Source organism: Bos javanicus, chromosome 3, assembly GCF_032452875.1.
Source record: "Bos javanicus breed banteng chromosome 3, ARS-OSU_banteng_1.0, whole genome shotgun sequence".
NCBI classification, from domain to species: domain Eukaryota; kingdom Metazoa; phylum Chordata; class Mammalia; order Artiodactyla; family Bovidae; genus Bos; species Bos javanicus.
The window spans coordinates 103803518-103819731 of NC_083870.1; the positions used below are offsets into that span (position 1 = coordinate 103803518).

The following is a 16214-nucleotide window of genomic DNA, read 5'->3' on the forward strand; positions in this document are numbered from 1 at the left end:
GTATATTCAGCACTTTCTTGAAGTCAGGCACTAGTGTTTTAATTCCAGTTCTCCCACAAGCTTCCCCTTTCATCATCTCCAAGTCACTTACTGCAGAACAGCTAGAGTTTTTAAATGAATCTGCTTATAAATCACTCACGGCTTCCCTTATTTAGAATAAAATCCAGTTCCTTACATAAAAGACCTACATTAGATTATCTGGCCACCTACCTGGGATTCTAGCCTGTTCTTCTAGGTCACGGAGACTCGGATTCCATTTAGGGCCTGTTAACTGACTTTAATATTCTTCTAAATCTTCATGAGGGTGGGAGTGGTCTTTTAGGTCAAGTCTCAGCTCAGGTCATCAGTCAGGAACATTGCATCCAATCTAAAGTAGCCCTCTGCCACTCTTTTGGATAGATAACTGATTTTCTTCATGCCATTCACCATCCAAAATTATATGGTTTCCCCGACTCACCAGCTGCTTCCCACTTGTTTAACTCCATGAAAGTGAAGCTGGGTCCTTCCTAAAAACCGGGTTCCTTTGCAAAGCTTATGAATAACCTATCTAAAACGTTCCCTTTCTTGTCCACCTGTTTCCCTCAAGGTTGTTGAGTACCAAAGAAAAAGGGATTGAGACAGCAGGCCCTTGATGGACACGACTGTGGATAAAACCCTTTCTTATGTACCTGATTCCTTGTTTGTAGAAAGACTTGAGCCTCCTGGATCTTGTTGCAAAGAGCAGATCCAGACAGTTCCTAACAAGGGACATGAGCGAATGCAAAAACAAAGGAAAAGCAGTCACAGAATTGTAGTTCAGGGACTTCCCTGGTGGGCCAGTGGTTAAGACTATGCTTCCAGCACACACATGGGTTTGCTCTCTGGTCAGGGAATTAAGATCCTGTCTGCTGCACAGTGATAAATAAATAAAATTTAGTTCACTTTGTTGTACATCTGAAACTAACAACATTGTTAATCAACTACAATTAAATGTAAAAAAAAAATTGTATTTCAGTGATAAAACAGAGCCTTAGTCCTTCCTCATGGGATATATGTAATGATCTGATACAGATCTTTGAGTGCTGCAGGAACTAAAGCCCTCACCCAGGTGGAGGAAGGTAACTACCTTCTGAGAAGCCAGGCTGGTGGGAACTAGAAGGTTGATGGTTGAGATTCCTGGAACGTCACCCTGTTACCTTACCACCAGACAATCAGAAGAAAGTCATACGCCCTACAGTCCTCACCCCCAAATGATGCCTTTAAAAACTATTCTCTGAAAACTAATGGAAAGTTTGGGTCTTTCCAGCAGGAACCACCTGTTCTTGCATGGCCCATGCAATAAAACTTTCTCTCCTCCAAATTCTAATTTTTCTATTTGTTTGTTCTCACTGTTCTGCAGGCACAGGGACTTGGGTTTGCCAACAAAAAGTGACACTTTCCTCATCTGTCTTCACAGGTGTGCCCACTATTGAATAGCACATAGTAGGGATTCAATAAATAGATTCAATGAATTGAATGAATTGGGTAAAGCTTGGATTTAATATCACAGCTATTATTTCCTGTATCCTGTGACCCCCCTTTTGGTCTGAGGAAGCAAGGGTTACATATTAAAAATTCAGTGTGTCTCAACTTAACAGGTCTTTTAAAATAACTTTTGTTTACTTTCCCTCTGGATATGGTCTCCCTCATGAAGGTATAGAAGAAAGAGGAGGAGAAAATGGAGGGAAAAGGGGAGGAGAAGAAGGAGCAGCAGAAATCATCTTTTAGTATAGTTTTATACCAACTATTTAGAATAATTTTTTATATTGATAATATCCTATGTTAATGAGGTTACAGAAAAACTAGTACACCGAAACTGCTATTGAAAATAAATAATGATGTCTAAGTATTTATTAAGCTGTGACTAAGTGCTACATACATGGTTCATTTTATTTGGTCCTCACAACTCTATAGGATAGGAACCACTATTGCTCCCATTTTATGGATCAAGAAATTGAGGCTTGAAGAGTTAAACTAATAGAAAGAATACGTTGACGCAGTCTTTTTTAAAACAGTTTAACAAGTGATGTATCAAAACTATATATCATTTATATCCTTTAACCCAATCATGCCCATCTTGTAAATGTGTTTTCTGGATAACTCAAGAGCCACATTTACAAAGACTTTCATCACAGCAATAATCTTAAATAGTAAAAAAGTAGAAACAAATGTCAAACAACAGGAGAGTTTGTAGGACATGATAGGATATCATATGGTTACTAAAAGAATAATTATGAAGACTGCTGAAATATGGGGAAATGTTTTATGATGTATTAAATTTAAAATCATACTATGAAAATGAATATACAGTATAATCATTTAAAATATATACATTTGAATAAGAACCAGAAAAGGATAAATGAAAGTAGTTGTGTTAAAAATGTGGGCCTTATAGGTTTTTTTTTTTTTCTCAAATATTTGCTTTAAGGTGATTACATTTTCTTTTAAATTAAAAAATAATACCCAAGATAATAAAAATAGATAGAATGCTGAATTAGCCATGTATGTGCTCTGCTGAACAACAGCCTTATTAAACCAGTGAATTTATGTCATGACATTGATCAATACAAGGCATTTGAGGATACCAAAAAAACGTGAGAAAATCCATTTTAGAACAGGTTTAATGAATTTGTCAACAGTTTTGAAGATTCCTGGTTGACGTCCAGTGAGGATCTGCCCGAACTCTTCACGTCATGTTGCGCCTTCATGCCCAGGCTTCATGTTAGCAGCTTTGATCAGTCTATTTTAGACACCAATGATTTTCTAGATCTGACTTCGTCTTATTCTTGAATGAGATGTGTTTCTTTTGGGGAAGCCACGTTTATGTATCCAGCTTTAGAATTCTGTGAACACGAAAGGGACTCGAGGGACTTGGGGGTTTGCCAGTTTCTTCTAACCTCTGTTCAGTCGCTTGAAGACTTCCAGCTGACTCTACCAAACCTGTTCCTGAAAAACTAAGAAGGGCCTTATGTGAGGACCACATAAAATGGACTCTTTTCTGCCTTAAGTCTGGATTAAGTCAGGATTCTGTCAAGTGTGAAGGTGAAGAGGTAGCAAGGGGAAGAGTTACAAGAAGATTTAGATACTAAATATAGAGAAAATTACCTCTAAATACTATGCTTTCTCAGGCCAGCAACTAGAACTAGCTGGGCAGTCATGACACTCAGGCATGCAAATGATGGTCTTGATTTTACTAACCTGGAGTCTGGTAAACACATGATTTTATTCAGTACTTCAGATTCAGGGATGTCACAAATTGTTGTTTCCTTAAAAGAAAGGATGAGTATTAAATTATAATCATAGACCATTGGTGATATGTATTTTTTATACATATTTCTGGTTAAAAGTGTAATCCCCTCCTACCCATTAGACTAGCTATCACCAAAAAGACAAGAGATAACAAATGCTGGAGAAAATATGGGAAAAAGGGAACGCTTCTGGACTGTTGGTGGGAATGTAAATTGGTACAGCCACTGTGGAAGACAGTATGGAGGTTCCTAAAAAAATTAAAAAGAGAACTACCATACGAACCAGCTGTCTCACTTCTGGGTATGTACCTGGCACAAGTGAAATCACTGTCCCAAAGAGATACCTATATTCCATGTTTAGAGGAGCTTTAGTTACAACAGCCCAAATATGGACAACTTAGGTGTCCATGATGGATGCATGGATAAAGAATATGTGTACAATATAATACTATTCAGCAAAATGAAAATTTTTTAATAAGGAAATCCTGCCATTTGTGACAACATGAATAGACCTTGAGGTCATCATGCTGAGTAAAATAAGTCAGAGAGACAAATACTGTATGATCTTACATATGCTTGGAGTTTAAAAAAAAAAACAACCGTCTTGAAATAAGAGACCAGATTTGTGGTTGTCAGGGATGGGGGAATTAGGTGAATGTGATCGGTAGTATGAACTTCCTCTTGTAAGAGAAATAAGTTCTTGGGATGTAATGTAAGACATGATGCCTACAGTACTGCATTGTATATATTGAAAGTTGCTAAGAGAGTAGAACGCAAAAGTTCTCGTCGTGAGGGAAAAAAAATTGTACCTATATGAGGTGATGGATGTTAACTAATCTTACAGTGGTGATCATTTTGTAATAAATACATATAATAAATCATTATATTGTATACTTTAAACTTAAATGTTTTATGTCATTTATATCATCAAAATTGGGGGGATAAAATCCCTAATATTTATGGAATATTTGACAGTTATACATCTCATATTTTTAACAACAAAAAACCAAACAACTGGATTTTAAAAATGGGCAGAAAAGCTAAATAAACATTTTTGTCCAGGAAGACATACAGATAGCCAACAGGCACATGAAAAGATGTTGAACAACACTTAATTACTAGGGAAATGCAAATCAAACCCACAATGAGATACTACCTCATGCCTGTTAAAATGGATGTTATCAAAAAGGCAAGAAATAACAAGTGCTGGCAAGGATGTGGAGAAAAGCAAACCCTCATACACTGTTGGTGGGATTGTAAATTGGTACAGCCACCGTGAAAAACAGTATGGAGAGTCCTGAAAAAATTAAGAGCTACCACATGTTCCAGTCCCACTTCTGGGTATTTCTCTGAAGAATATGACAACAGTAATTTGAAAAGTATATGTGGACTTCCCTGGTGGTCCAGTGGTTAAGAATCTGCTGCTAATGCAGAGGACACAGAGTCAGTCCCTGATCAGGGAAGACTCTATATGCTGTGGGGCAACTAAGCCTGTGCACCACAGCTACTGAGCTTATGTGCCAACTACTGAAGCCCACACTCCAGAGCCCCTGCTCTTCCACAAGAGAAGCCACTGCAATAAGAAGTCTGTGCATCACAACTACAGAGTAGCCCCTGCTCACTGCAACTAGAGAAAGCCCTTGCACAGTACTGAAGACCCAGGGCAGCCTATGTACATATTAATAAAGGTGTTTTTTTTAAGAAAGAAAAGCTATGGCATTATTTACAACAGTCAAGATATGGAAACACCCTAAGTGCCCTTCAATGCATGAATGGTGGATAAAGAAGACTATAAATATATAAAGATGAAATCTTGCCATTTGTAACAATGTGGGTGGACAACAAGGTATTATGCTAAGTGAAATAAGAGAGAAAGACAAATACCATATGATTTAACTCATTTGGTTTCTTCGCTCGCAGCTCAGTTGTTAAAGAATCTGCCTGCAATGCAGGAGACCTGGGTTCAACTCCTGGGTCAGGAAAATCCCCTAGAGAAGGAAATGGCCACCCACTTCAGTATTCTTGCCTGGAGAATCCCATGGACAGAGAAGCCTGGCAGGCTACAGTCCATGGGGTCTCAAGAGTACAACATGACTTGGTGACTAAACCTACCTTAATTCATTTAACTCATATGTGGAATAGTAAGCAAACAAAAATACACAGATAGATACAGAGAACAGAGCAGTGGTCACCAGAGGGGAAAGTGGGTGAGAGTGAAATGGGCAGAAGTCTTCTACTGTATGGTGATGAATAGAAACTATAAATTTGTGGTGGTGAGCATGCTGTAGTGTATACAGAAGTCAAGGTATAATTGTTATATACATGAAACCTATATAATGTTAGAAAACAATGTTAGGGCAGGTAACTTTAGTTGCTAAGTCATGTCCAACTCTTGCGACCCCATGGACTGTAGTCTACCAGGCTCTTCTGTGCATGGGATCTCCAGGCAAGAATACTGTAGTGGGTTGCCATTTCCTTCTCCAGATCTTCCTGACTGAGGAATTGAACCTAGATATCCTGCATTGCAGACAGATTCATCACCAACTGAGATATGAAGGAAGAAACCAATGTTACCTCAATAAATAAAATGATTTTTAAAATAATAAATGCCAGACTTTCTATATTAGTGCTTTTCACTGCTAGCCTGCTTTTATTTTCTTTTTTTAAATTATGAAAACACATTAATAGGAGACTTGGAAAATACAGAAAAAAATTACTTATAACTGCTAGCCTGCTTTTTATATCTACTTTTCTACATGGATAACCTCATATTAGCTGATGTAATCATTCCATTATATTTACCTATGTTAGCTTTTACTTAATACTCTGGTAAACATTTTCTATCCCTTTATAACATAAAAAAGGTTACCTGTTTTGAGTTCCATGACCTTTAAAATTTTTATTTATTTGTTTGTTTACTTTTGGCTGCACTGGGTCTTCATTGGTTTTTGTGTGGGCTCTCTCTAGTGGTGGCAATCGAGGGCTTCTTTTCGTTGTAGTGAATGGGCTTCTCACTGCAGTGGCTTCTCTTGTTGCGGAGAACAGCCTCTAGACTTCAGTAGTTGCAGCTTTTGGCCTCTAGAGCAGAGGCTTAGTTGTGGCGCATGGGCTTAAGCTGCTCCAAGGCATATGGAATCTTCCTGGACCAGGGATCGAACCTGGGTCCCCTGCACTGGCAGGCAGGTTTTATCCACTGTGCCACCAGGGAAGTCTGCCATGACTTGAAGAACTGAATATTCTTTCTTAGAAAAATATAGACCAAAACAGACCAGAGACGTGGTCACAGAGTATAAAAGACCATGTCAGAAACTGGGAGTTTTATTTTGAAGACTGCAGGAAGTTCTTGCACAGTGTTGAGTCATCTGCTCAGACTACATGTATTTTCTAGAGACCTCTTTGGCTACAGACTAAGAACTACAGGACTTACAAGACAAAGGCTGGGAAGATGGGAGAGGGGAGATGAGACATGTCTGTCCATGGGCCCTAATCCAATAAGCAGGGTCTACTGTGAAGTATCCTGGGAAGAAAGGCCTCAGTTCAGTTCAGTTCAGTTCAGTCGCTCAGTCGTGTCCAACTCTTCGTGACCCCATGAATCGCAGCACGCCAGGCCTCCCTGTCCATCACCAACTCCCGGAGTTCACTCAGACTCACGTCCATTGAGTCAGTGATGCCCTCCAGCCATCTCATCCTCTGTCGTCCCCTTCTCCTCCTGCCCTCAATCCCTCCCAGCATCAGAGTCTTTACCAATGAGTCAACTCTTCACACAAGGTGGCCAAAGTACTGGAGTTTCAGCTTCAGCATCATTCCCTCCAAAGAAATCCCAGGGCTGATCTCCTTCACAATGGACTGGTTGGATCTCCTTGCAGTCCAAGGGACTCTCAAGAGTCTTCTCCAACACCACAGCTCAAAAGCATCAATTCTTCGGCGCTCAGCCTTCTTCACAGTCCAACTCTCACATCCATACATGACCACTGGAAAAACCAAAGCCTTGACTAGACAGACCTTTGTGGGCAAAGTAATGTCTGTGCTTTTGAATATGCTATCTAGGTTGGTCATAACTTTCCTTCCAAGGAGTAAGCGTCTTTTAATTTCATGGCTGCAGTCACCATCTGCAGTGATTTTGGAGCCCACAAAAATAAAGTCTGACACTGTTTCCACTGTTTCCCCATCTATTTCCCATGAAGTGATGGGACCAGATGCCATGATCTTTGTTTTCTGAATGTTGAGCTTTAAGCCAACTTTTCACTCTCCACTTTGACCTTCATCAAGAGGCTTTTTAGTTCCTCTTCACTTTCTGCCATAAGGGTGGTGTCATCTGCATACCTGAGGTTATTGATATTTCTCCCGGCAATCTTGATTCCAGCTTGTGCTTCTTCCAGTCCAGCATTTCTCATGATGTACTCTGCATATAAGTTAAATAAGCAGGGTGACAATATACAGCCTTGATGTACTCCTTTGCCTATTTGGAACCAGTCTGTTGTTCCATGTCCAGTTCTAACTGTTGCTTCCTGACCTGCATACAGGTTTCTCAAGAGGCAGGTCAGGTGGTCTGGGATTCCCATCTCTTTCAGAATTTTCCACAGTTTCTTGTGATCCACACAGTCAAAGGCTTTGGCATAGTCAATAAAGCAGAAATAGATGTTTTTCTGGAACTCTCTTGCTTTTTCCATGATCCAGCGGATGTTGGCAATTTGATCTCTGGTTCCTCTGCCTTTTCTAAAACCAGCTTGAACATCAGGAAGTTCACGGTTCACGGATTGCTGAAGCCTGGCTTGGAGAATTTTGAGCATTACTTTACTAGTATGTGAGATGAGTGCAATTGTGCGGTAGTTAGAGCATTCTTTGGCATTGCCTTTCTTTGGGATTGTAATGAAAACTGACCTTTTCCAGTCCTGTGGCCACTGCTGTGTTTTCCAAATTTGTTGGCATATTGAGTGCAGCACTTTCACAGCATCATCTTTCAGGATTTGAAATAGCTCAACTGGAATTCCATCACTTCCACTAGCTTTGTTCGTAGTGATGCTTTCTAAGGCCCACTTGACTTCACATTCCAGGATGTCTGGCTCTAGGTCAGTGATCACACCACTGATTATCTGGGTCATGAAGATCTTTTTTGTACAGTTCTTCTGTGTATTCTTGCTACCTCTTCTTAATATCTTCTGCTTCTGTTAGGTCCATACCATTTCTGTTCTTTATCGAGACCATCTTTGCATGAAATGTCCCCTTGGAATCTCTAATTTTCTTGAAGAGATCTCTAGTCTTTCCCATTCTGTTGTTTTCCTCTATTTCTTTGCATTGATTGCTGAGGAAAGCTTTCTTATCTCTTCTTGCTATTCTTTGGAACTCTGCATTCAGATGCTTATATCTTTCCTTTTCTCCTTTGCTTTTCGCTTCTCTTCTTTTCACAGCTATTTGTAAGGCCTCCCCAGACAGCCATTTTGCTTTTTTGCATTTCTTTTCCATGGGGATGGTCTTGATTCCTGTCTCCTGTACAATGTCATGAACCTCATTCCATAGTTCATCAGGCACTCTATCAGATCTAGGCCCTTAAATCTATTTCTCACTTCCCCTGTATAATCATAAGGGAAGAAAGGCCTAGCAGATGATATAAGCCAGGGAAGAAAGCAAGCAGGCTCCATCCTGGATTCAGAATACAGCTCTGCTTACTGAAGTCCCTATGGCTGACTCACTCAGCAGCCAGACCCTGGATCTCATCTGAATGTAGACCATTTGCTGCATCTCTCTGGACTTGGCTACTTGCCTGCCAGGACTTTTGTAACATAATTGCATTTCTCTGACTAAGATGTTCTCCTTAGACTTGACTCCTTGCCAGACCAGACTAGGTTCACTTTACCTTTCTGAGCCTCAGATGGGTTCATCTCTCAAAATGGGATAGAATAATACAAGGCAAACAGGGTAGCTGAGAAGGAGGCATCTGTGTGAGGACATTTAACATACTTTCATTCTCAAATGTCTATGGAGCACAATGGCATGTGAGATGTAACCCTTGTCCTCCAGGATGTCACTGCTGAGATGATGACAGAAGTGAAAAGGCGATGACAGTGCAGTGTGTTAAGGAAGAAGCTGGGAGGCACACACAAAGTGTTTGGGGATCACATCGGAGGAGCCTGTCGAACAAAACCTGACCCAACGAAGAGCAAGTTGGCCAAAAGCTGTCTCAGGGTCTGCTCCCCGGTGCAGCCAGTGAACCTCTGCCGTAGTCCACACCAAGGCCAATTTCAGACTGCAGCTTCATGCAGAAGGTGAAGGGAAGAGAGAAGACAGCAGCCTTACCTCCCGTCTGTGCATCTGGATGCTCTTTATGATATGCTCTAGGAAATAAACCTCCTGTGTGAGCCGGAGACTGTTTTTCTGTAGCTGCTTATTTTCTTCATCCAGGAAAAGTACTCTAAGAATGGCACAGATCAGAAGTGTAACTTAACATTTCTGGATCACCCTAAAAACTCTCTTCCACTTCCCACTAGCTCTGGGTCTTCGACCACTGCCAGATTTTATAACCAACTTTGCCAGAATAATTCCCACCATATTCCAAAACCAAGTGAAAATGAGTAAGCTTCTGGCTTATACACAGTCATTAAATAGAGAATAGAGACACACTCTATGCAAGAATATGAAAGGCACAGTTCCAGCCCTTGAGAAACCTAAGAAATGACGTGATCCCATTTAGGGGTGGGACTCTGCATGCCTCCTAACGTTGTAGCCACACGGCCTGCATCTGGTTCTGATCTCAGTCACCCCACGTTTTTGTTTCAGTAGTAGTAGTAGAAGTAAAAACAATAGTAGCAGCAGTATTAGTAGCAGCAGCAGCCATTTTACCAAGTGCTTACCATGGATGTAGGCACTGCGAACCATCTATACAGCACCTGCATGCTAAGGTGCTTCAGTCATGTGCAACTCTTTGCAATCCTATGGACCATAGCCCTCCAGGCTTCTCTGTCCATGGGACTCTCCAGACAAGAATACTGGAGTGGGTTGTTATGCCCTGCTCCAGGGGATCTTCCCAACCCAGGGATCGAACCAGCATCTCTTATATCTCCTGCATTGGCAGGTAAGTTCTTTACCACTAGTGCCAACTTGGAAGCCCATCTACACAGTAAACACTTAAAACTTTTCATGTATTAGTTCCTTTAATCCTCACAATGAGCCCATGACCATGAAACAGATCCTGTTATGAAGCCTATTTTGCAAGTAAGGAAACTGAGGCTCAGAATGGGGAAAGTAACTTATGTAAAAAGATAAAACGAGAAAGTCATAGAGCTGAGATGCCAGCCTTATTCTCTCTCAGTCTACCTTGATCCCATAGATGCCAAAACATAAACATGAGTGTCAACACACATACAACGGGATGGACCAGCATAAACACAGCTGGGTCCTTGGGAGGCAATCCTGCCATGAAAGAGCCTATCTGAATGCCCAGCTCACCTTCTCCATGATACTTTTCTCTTTAATTTCAAAACTTCTGCCACTTGTATGAACTGCTAAAAATAGCCGAATGGCAGAGAAACAGTTATGGGACAAGTCTGCAAACTCAAAGGACCACCACTTCACCTCCTTTGTGAAGGAGAAATATCCTCTTTATGGAGCTCACAGGCCACTGGGGCAGGGACCTACCTGTTTTGGACAGAAAATAGTCTCCATTTGTTGCTGTCAATCAATAAGTCTTGTTCTGTGACCTTCTCCAGAAGTTTCCTTTTTTCTAGGAGCAGGATATCATTTTGGGTGGTGATCTGGTCCTGGAATGCCTTCTCCTAGGGATAATAAGTCCTCATAATTACCCCAGCAGGAGAAAGAATTACACATTTAAGAGCATCAGCCTGTGTCTAAACTCAACAGCAAATTATCTTGCAAACATCTTTTTCTCCTGTCTTATTAGTTTGTCTTTACCTGTTTGCTGACATTGTCAGTTAGATCATTCTCCTATTTATCTTGGTTATTTTATGCTACATATTTGTTTTGACATTTATTCATTCTTTTGGGTTAATATTTTTTAATGTCTGAACACTCAACTTCCATTAAGGTCCCAATGCTCTCATCTGTATTCTAATTCTATAGGTATCAAGTCACTAACAAATACAACAAAATTCTCTGAAGCTCCTATTGAGAAAGATTTCCATATAACACATTTCCATCTGCTTTGTAGTTACAGTCTTTTTAAGGTGAAGGAAGATGGGAATCTAGCCACCTCACTTGAAAACCAGCGTCAGGGTTTCAGTTGCTTGGCATGTCAGCCAGGTATTGCAAGTACTCTTGCAGTAATGATGCTGAAATGATTTCTAGCTTGACATGTTTCGTTTTTTACCAGCATCTTCCCTGAAAGCAATAGCCAGTGAAGTTATAGCTAAAACAGTACAGGATTACATTTTGTGAAAAAACACTAACATCCTTACATTGAGTCAGCAGATATTAGTAAATATCACAGTTGGTGAGGAGTTCAGCAGCTCACAAGTGTAGAACTGCTTTTCTCCCTTCACCAAGGACCTGTTAGTGGTAATAGGTGAGTTCCTTCTCCTATTTGTGTTTGTTCCCACCTTCCTTCGTGGGATGAGCATGAATGGGAGTGGGAGGAGAGTAAGGACCTCTGGCAGATGAAGCACATGGTTAGGAGGGGCAAATTTCTTTCTTTTAATAAGGTACTATTAATAATATAGATCATTCAGAAAAGACTGTCCACATATGTGGTATCTAAAAAAACTCAAACAACAGCAAAAAACCACACTCATAGATACAGAGAACAGATTGGATTGTTGGCTGCCAGAAGTGAAGTCCATGGGGTGGCAAAGTTCTGACATGAGTGAGCAACTGAACAACAAGAGGCGGAGAGGGGTGGGCAAAATGCGTGAAGGTAGTCAAAGGTATAAACTTCCAGTTACTAATAAGTTATAAGGATGTAATGTACAGCGTGTGACTATAGCTAGTAATACTGTATTGCATATGACAAAGTTGCTAAGACAGGCAATCTTAAAAGTTCTCATCGCAAGAAAAAACATTTGTAACTATGGGTGGTGATGGCTGTTAATTAGACTTATTTTGATGGGCATATATACAAATATTGAATCATTGTGTTGTATAACTAAATAATGTAATAATGCTGTAAACATAATATAATATTATGTCAATTATAATTCAGAATAGAAGGGAAGGAAGAGAGAGAGAGGGAAGAAAGGAGGGAGGGAAGAAGGAAGGCTGTCCATCTGTTAGTCTATTATTAAGGAATTGTAAGGAAGGAGATTACAGCATGTTTTGAAGCTCTTCCATATTTTAAAGTCCTTCATCCAGGACCCTTCCGTGTCTAACAACAGTCTCACCTGTCACTATTTAAATACATTTATGGTAAGGATTCGGAGAAGGCAATGGTACTCCACTCCAGTACTCTTGCCTGGAAAATCCCATGGACGGAGGAGCCTGGTGAGCTGCAGTCCATGGGGTTGCTAAGGGTTGGACACGACTGAGTGACTTCACTTTCACTTTTCACTTTCATGCATTGGAGAAGGAAATGGCAACCCACTCCAGTGTTCTTGCCTGGAGAATCCCAGGGACAGGGCAGCCTGGTGGGCTGCCGTCTATGGGGTTGCACAGAGTCGGACATGACTGAAGTGACTTAGCAGCAGCAGCAGCATGGTAAGGATTGAGAGTAGAAGCACCCACCCGACAAATAATAACCTCTGCAGTTATAACTGGATTAGAAAGGAAATTGAGTGGGACTGGCTACTGACACCCTGTCCATCGGAAATACTGTATTTTTTGGAATCAGGACACCTGCTGTAATAATAGGATAAAATATTTGTGGAAACCTGGTTTGGGTGGTCACACAGTCAGAGCTCTCAACTGGCTCACTGAATAAGAGAAGGCTGAAGGAATGAAGCACCCACCCCGCCCCCCACCCCCACCCCCGCAAGTGGCATTATTTTCTGGAGATTTTGTGCTTAGAAAGTGAGTCCAGGATTTGTAGCTTGGGGCTCTGGTTCACAGGCCCTAAAATAAATAAAGTCAAGAGCTCTAGGTTTGTACCTCTGTGGTACATCTACTGATTAACATGCTTCTAAGAGATTTTATCATACCTCAGTCAGTAAAGAATCTGCCTGTGATGCAGGAGTCCGGGGTTTGATTCCTGGGCCGGGAAGATCCCCTGGAGAAGGGAATGGCAACCCACTCCAGTATTCTTTCCTGGAAAAAATTCCATGGACAGAGGGCTGATGGGCTATAGTCCATGGGGTCACAAAAGTTGGACCTGACTTAGCGACTAAGCCACCACCACCAAGAGATTTTACACTGAGAAGAAAGTAACATCTATGAAGATTTGTATGTGCCAGGAGGTCCCACTTTAGGCACTTTGTATTTTAATCCTCACAGAAGCCTTTTGAGGTAGGGATTCACATTTTCATAAGAAAATGATGCAAAGGGCCTCGGAGAAGGGCACACAACTATTAAGTAGCAGGGCCAGCCTTTGCATCCAAGCCTGTCCAAGGCCAACCCCAACCACTATTTCCTCGCCTCTGGTTACTTGCAGCCTCCAGTAAATTTCATGGAGACCTGTGACTCTTTGGGTAGATGTTCTGGTCCTCCAGGGCTGCTGTAACAGATTACCACAAACTGGGCAGCTTAAAACAACAGGAATTTGTTGTTTTAATTCCTACAAGTCTAAAATCAAGTTGTTGACAGGGTTAGTTCTGGGGGCACCGAGGGAAGAGTCTGTCCCATGTCTCCCTCCTCACTGATGAATGCTACCAGTCCTTGGGGCTCCTTGGTTTGTGGCTTCATTGCTCCAATCTGTGCTTCATCATCACATGGCCTTTCTCCCCTGTGTGCGTCTTTTCCTCTTCATACAACGATACTAGTCATATTGGATTTGGGGTTCATGCTAATCTAGTATGACCTCATCTTGACTATTTATACCTGCAAACTTCCAAATTAGGTCACATTCTTGGGTTCTGGGTGGCCATGAATTTGGGGGGTATACTCTTCAACACAGTACAGTCAGGAAACATGCCTGCTGAAAGCAGGAGGCTAGTTTTGTCATGTAAGCTTGGAAGTGGAAGGCAGGCACCACCAGGAAGAATGGGTAGTGCAGAATAGGCTGGTGGTATTTCCAGTGGGCCCGTGAATAAGAGCTGCTACTTTCTTCTGTTATACTTTCTGCATTGCCTTCCTAACCTGGATCTGAGTCTTCAAAAGTTTGGTGAGTTAGTGCCAAAATAGGAGGGTACTGCAAAATCGAACTTGTTTTCCATTCTCAAGTAACAGGAGGATTAAAAAAAAATTAAAAACACAACATTGGTGACCCATCTCTTATAATCCTCACATGTTTTATTGCAGTCATCGAGGGATTCTTCTTGTGGAGTCCTATAATAGCCCATGAATGACTGAATTTACATCAATTGTTTTGGTATCCTTGGCACATAGTGGTGATATGATAAAAATTTGGTGGGTGTAGAAAGGAGTAATTTAGGACTGAGGACAATGTTTTCAAAATTCTGAAATGGGTTGGGGATCTCTAGAAGGGAAACATTTCTGGCCAAATCAGTTGCTCTCCCTTTTGAATTGATGTAGTTTATTGCTCTCAAGGCCATTCTGCATTGGGTCCCGTTCATCCATTCCATTTACTTTCTGCCAACACCAAAAAGTCACAGGGGCGACAAGACAAAGAAACCAGAGAGATTTAGAAAGAAGCCTGAAGGTGCTACTAAGATAGAAGAATAGGGGTCACCTGTTTTCATCGCCATTTAAAATGGACAGAAATGTTGAGCCAAAATGAGGGCTGCATAAAGCAGGAATGAGTTGTGGAGGCTGGTTTGGAAGTCTCAGCTAAAGGGTGATTAACATATACACTACCATATTTAAAACAGATAGCCAGTGGGAATTTGCTGGATGATGCAGGGAACTCAAACCAGTGCTCTGTGACAACCTAGAGGGGTGGGATCAAGTGCGAGGTGGGAGGAGGTTCAAGAGGGAGGGAGCATATATATATATACACCTATGACTGATTCACGTTGATGTATAGCAGAAACCAACACAATATTGTAAAAGCAATTATCCTCCCATTAAAAATAAATTAAAATTTTTAATTTTATATATATATATATATATATATATATATATATATATATATATATATATATATAAAAAGAAAAGGCACTTTCATTTGAAGGCAAGATGCTAGCCCTAAGCAGCAGTGCAGAGTATTTTCAGTGCCCAGTTTGACCTAGCATCACTATGAGTCTTACATACTTTTGGGCAGGGCTTAAACAATTACTCAAACTGAAAAAGGGTGCAAAGAAAAGAAATGGAAACCTGGGCTATGAAGAAGCCACAAACACATTAACAATCAAGTGGGCTTCCTCCAGATGCCCAACACCAGCAGGACCAGTGAGTGCTCCACCTTCCCCCTCACCTTTTCTATTTGCTGCCGCAGGGCTCCAACTTCATTTTCAAGTTGTTTGATTTTCTCATCTCGGAGTTGTACTTCATCAACTAAACGATCCTTGATTATGTGCAGCTTGACTTTGTAGTACTGATGTTTCTGATTATAGTTTCTACAAAAGGAAATTTAAGTATAGGTGCACCTGAACACAGTGAAAACTTACTTTGCCTCCTCGATTAGCACCTTTCTTGGGGTTCCTCTTCTGGCTTTGTCAGGGTGGGTCCAGAGATGAAGACTCGTCCTGCCTCACATCCAAAGGACTTCTCACCCAAGTGGAGGAAATGGACCAAGTAGAACCTCCCCCATGACACCAGATTCAGTCACCCCCAGCACAGGTAACTCCTTGACTTCTGATCCCCGACATCTAAAAATTTTGAATCCTACTCTACCGAGCTAGTCATTACTTTAAAATTTTCTGGTTCTGGGCTATACCCTTGAGCAGTGATAGAACCCACTCTGTCTTGTCGATTTTCCAGGTAACTGGGTTTCTCTTGTCTTGAGTTTAGACT

General features: G+C 41.1%; 1 protein-coding gene across 2 annotated transcripts in view; it reads right to left on the reverse strand.

Moving 5' to 3' along the window:
• Positions 1-2621: 2621 nt before the first annotated feature.
• CCDC30 (coiled-coil domain containing 30) overlaps positions 2622-16214 on the reverse strand; it is a 144523-nt gene continuing 130930 nt past the window's right edge. Inside the window, exons 18-22 of one of the 2 annotated variants that reach the window (XM_061412271.1) lie at positions 15676-15817; positions 10899-11035; positions 9561-9675; positions 3217-3284; positions 2622-2861 (exon numbers count right to left, since the gene is read on the reverse strand). In XM_061412271.1, the coding sequence (XP_061268255.1) occupies positions 2840-2861; positions 3217-3284; positions 9561-9675; positions 10899-11035; positions 15676-15817 (484 nt within the window). In that variant the 3' untranslated portion in view covers positions 2622-2839. Of the gene's footprint in view, positions 2973-3216; positions 3285-9560; positions 9676-10898; positions 11036-15675; positions 15818-16214 lie in introns of both variants that reach the window. The other variant, XM_061412270.1, reaches the window with a different exon arrangement.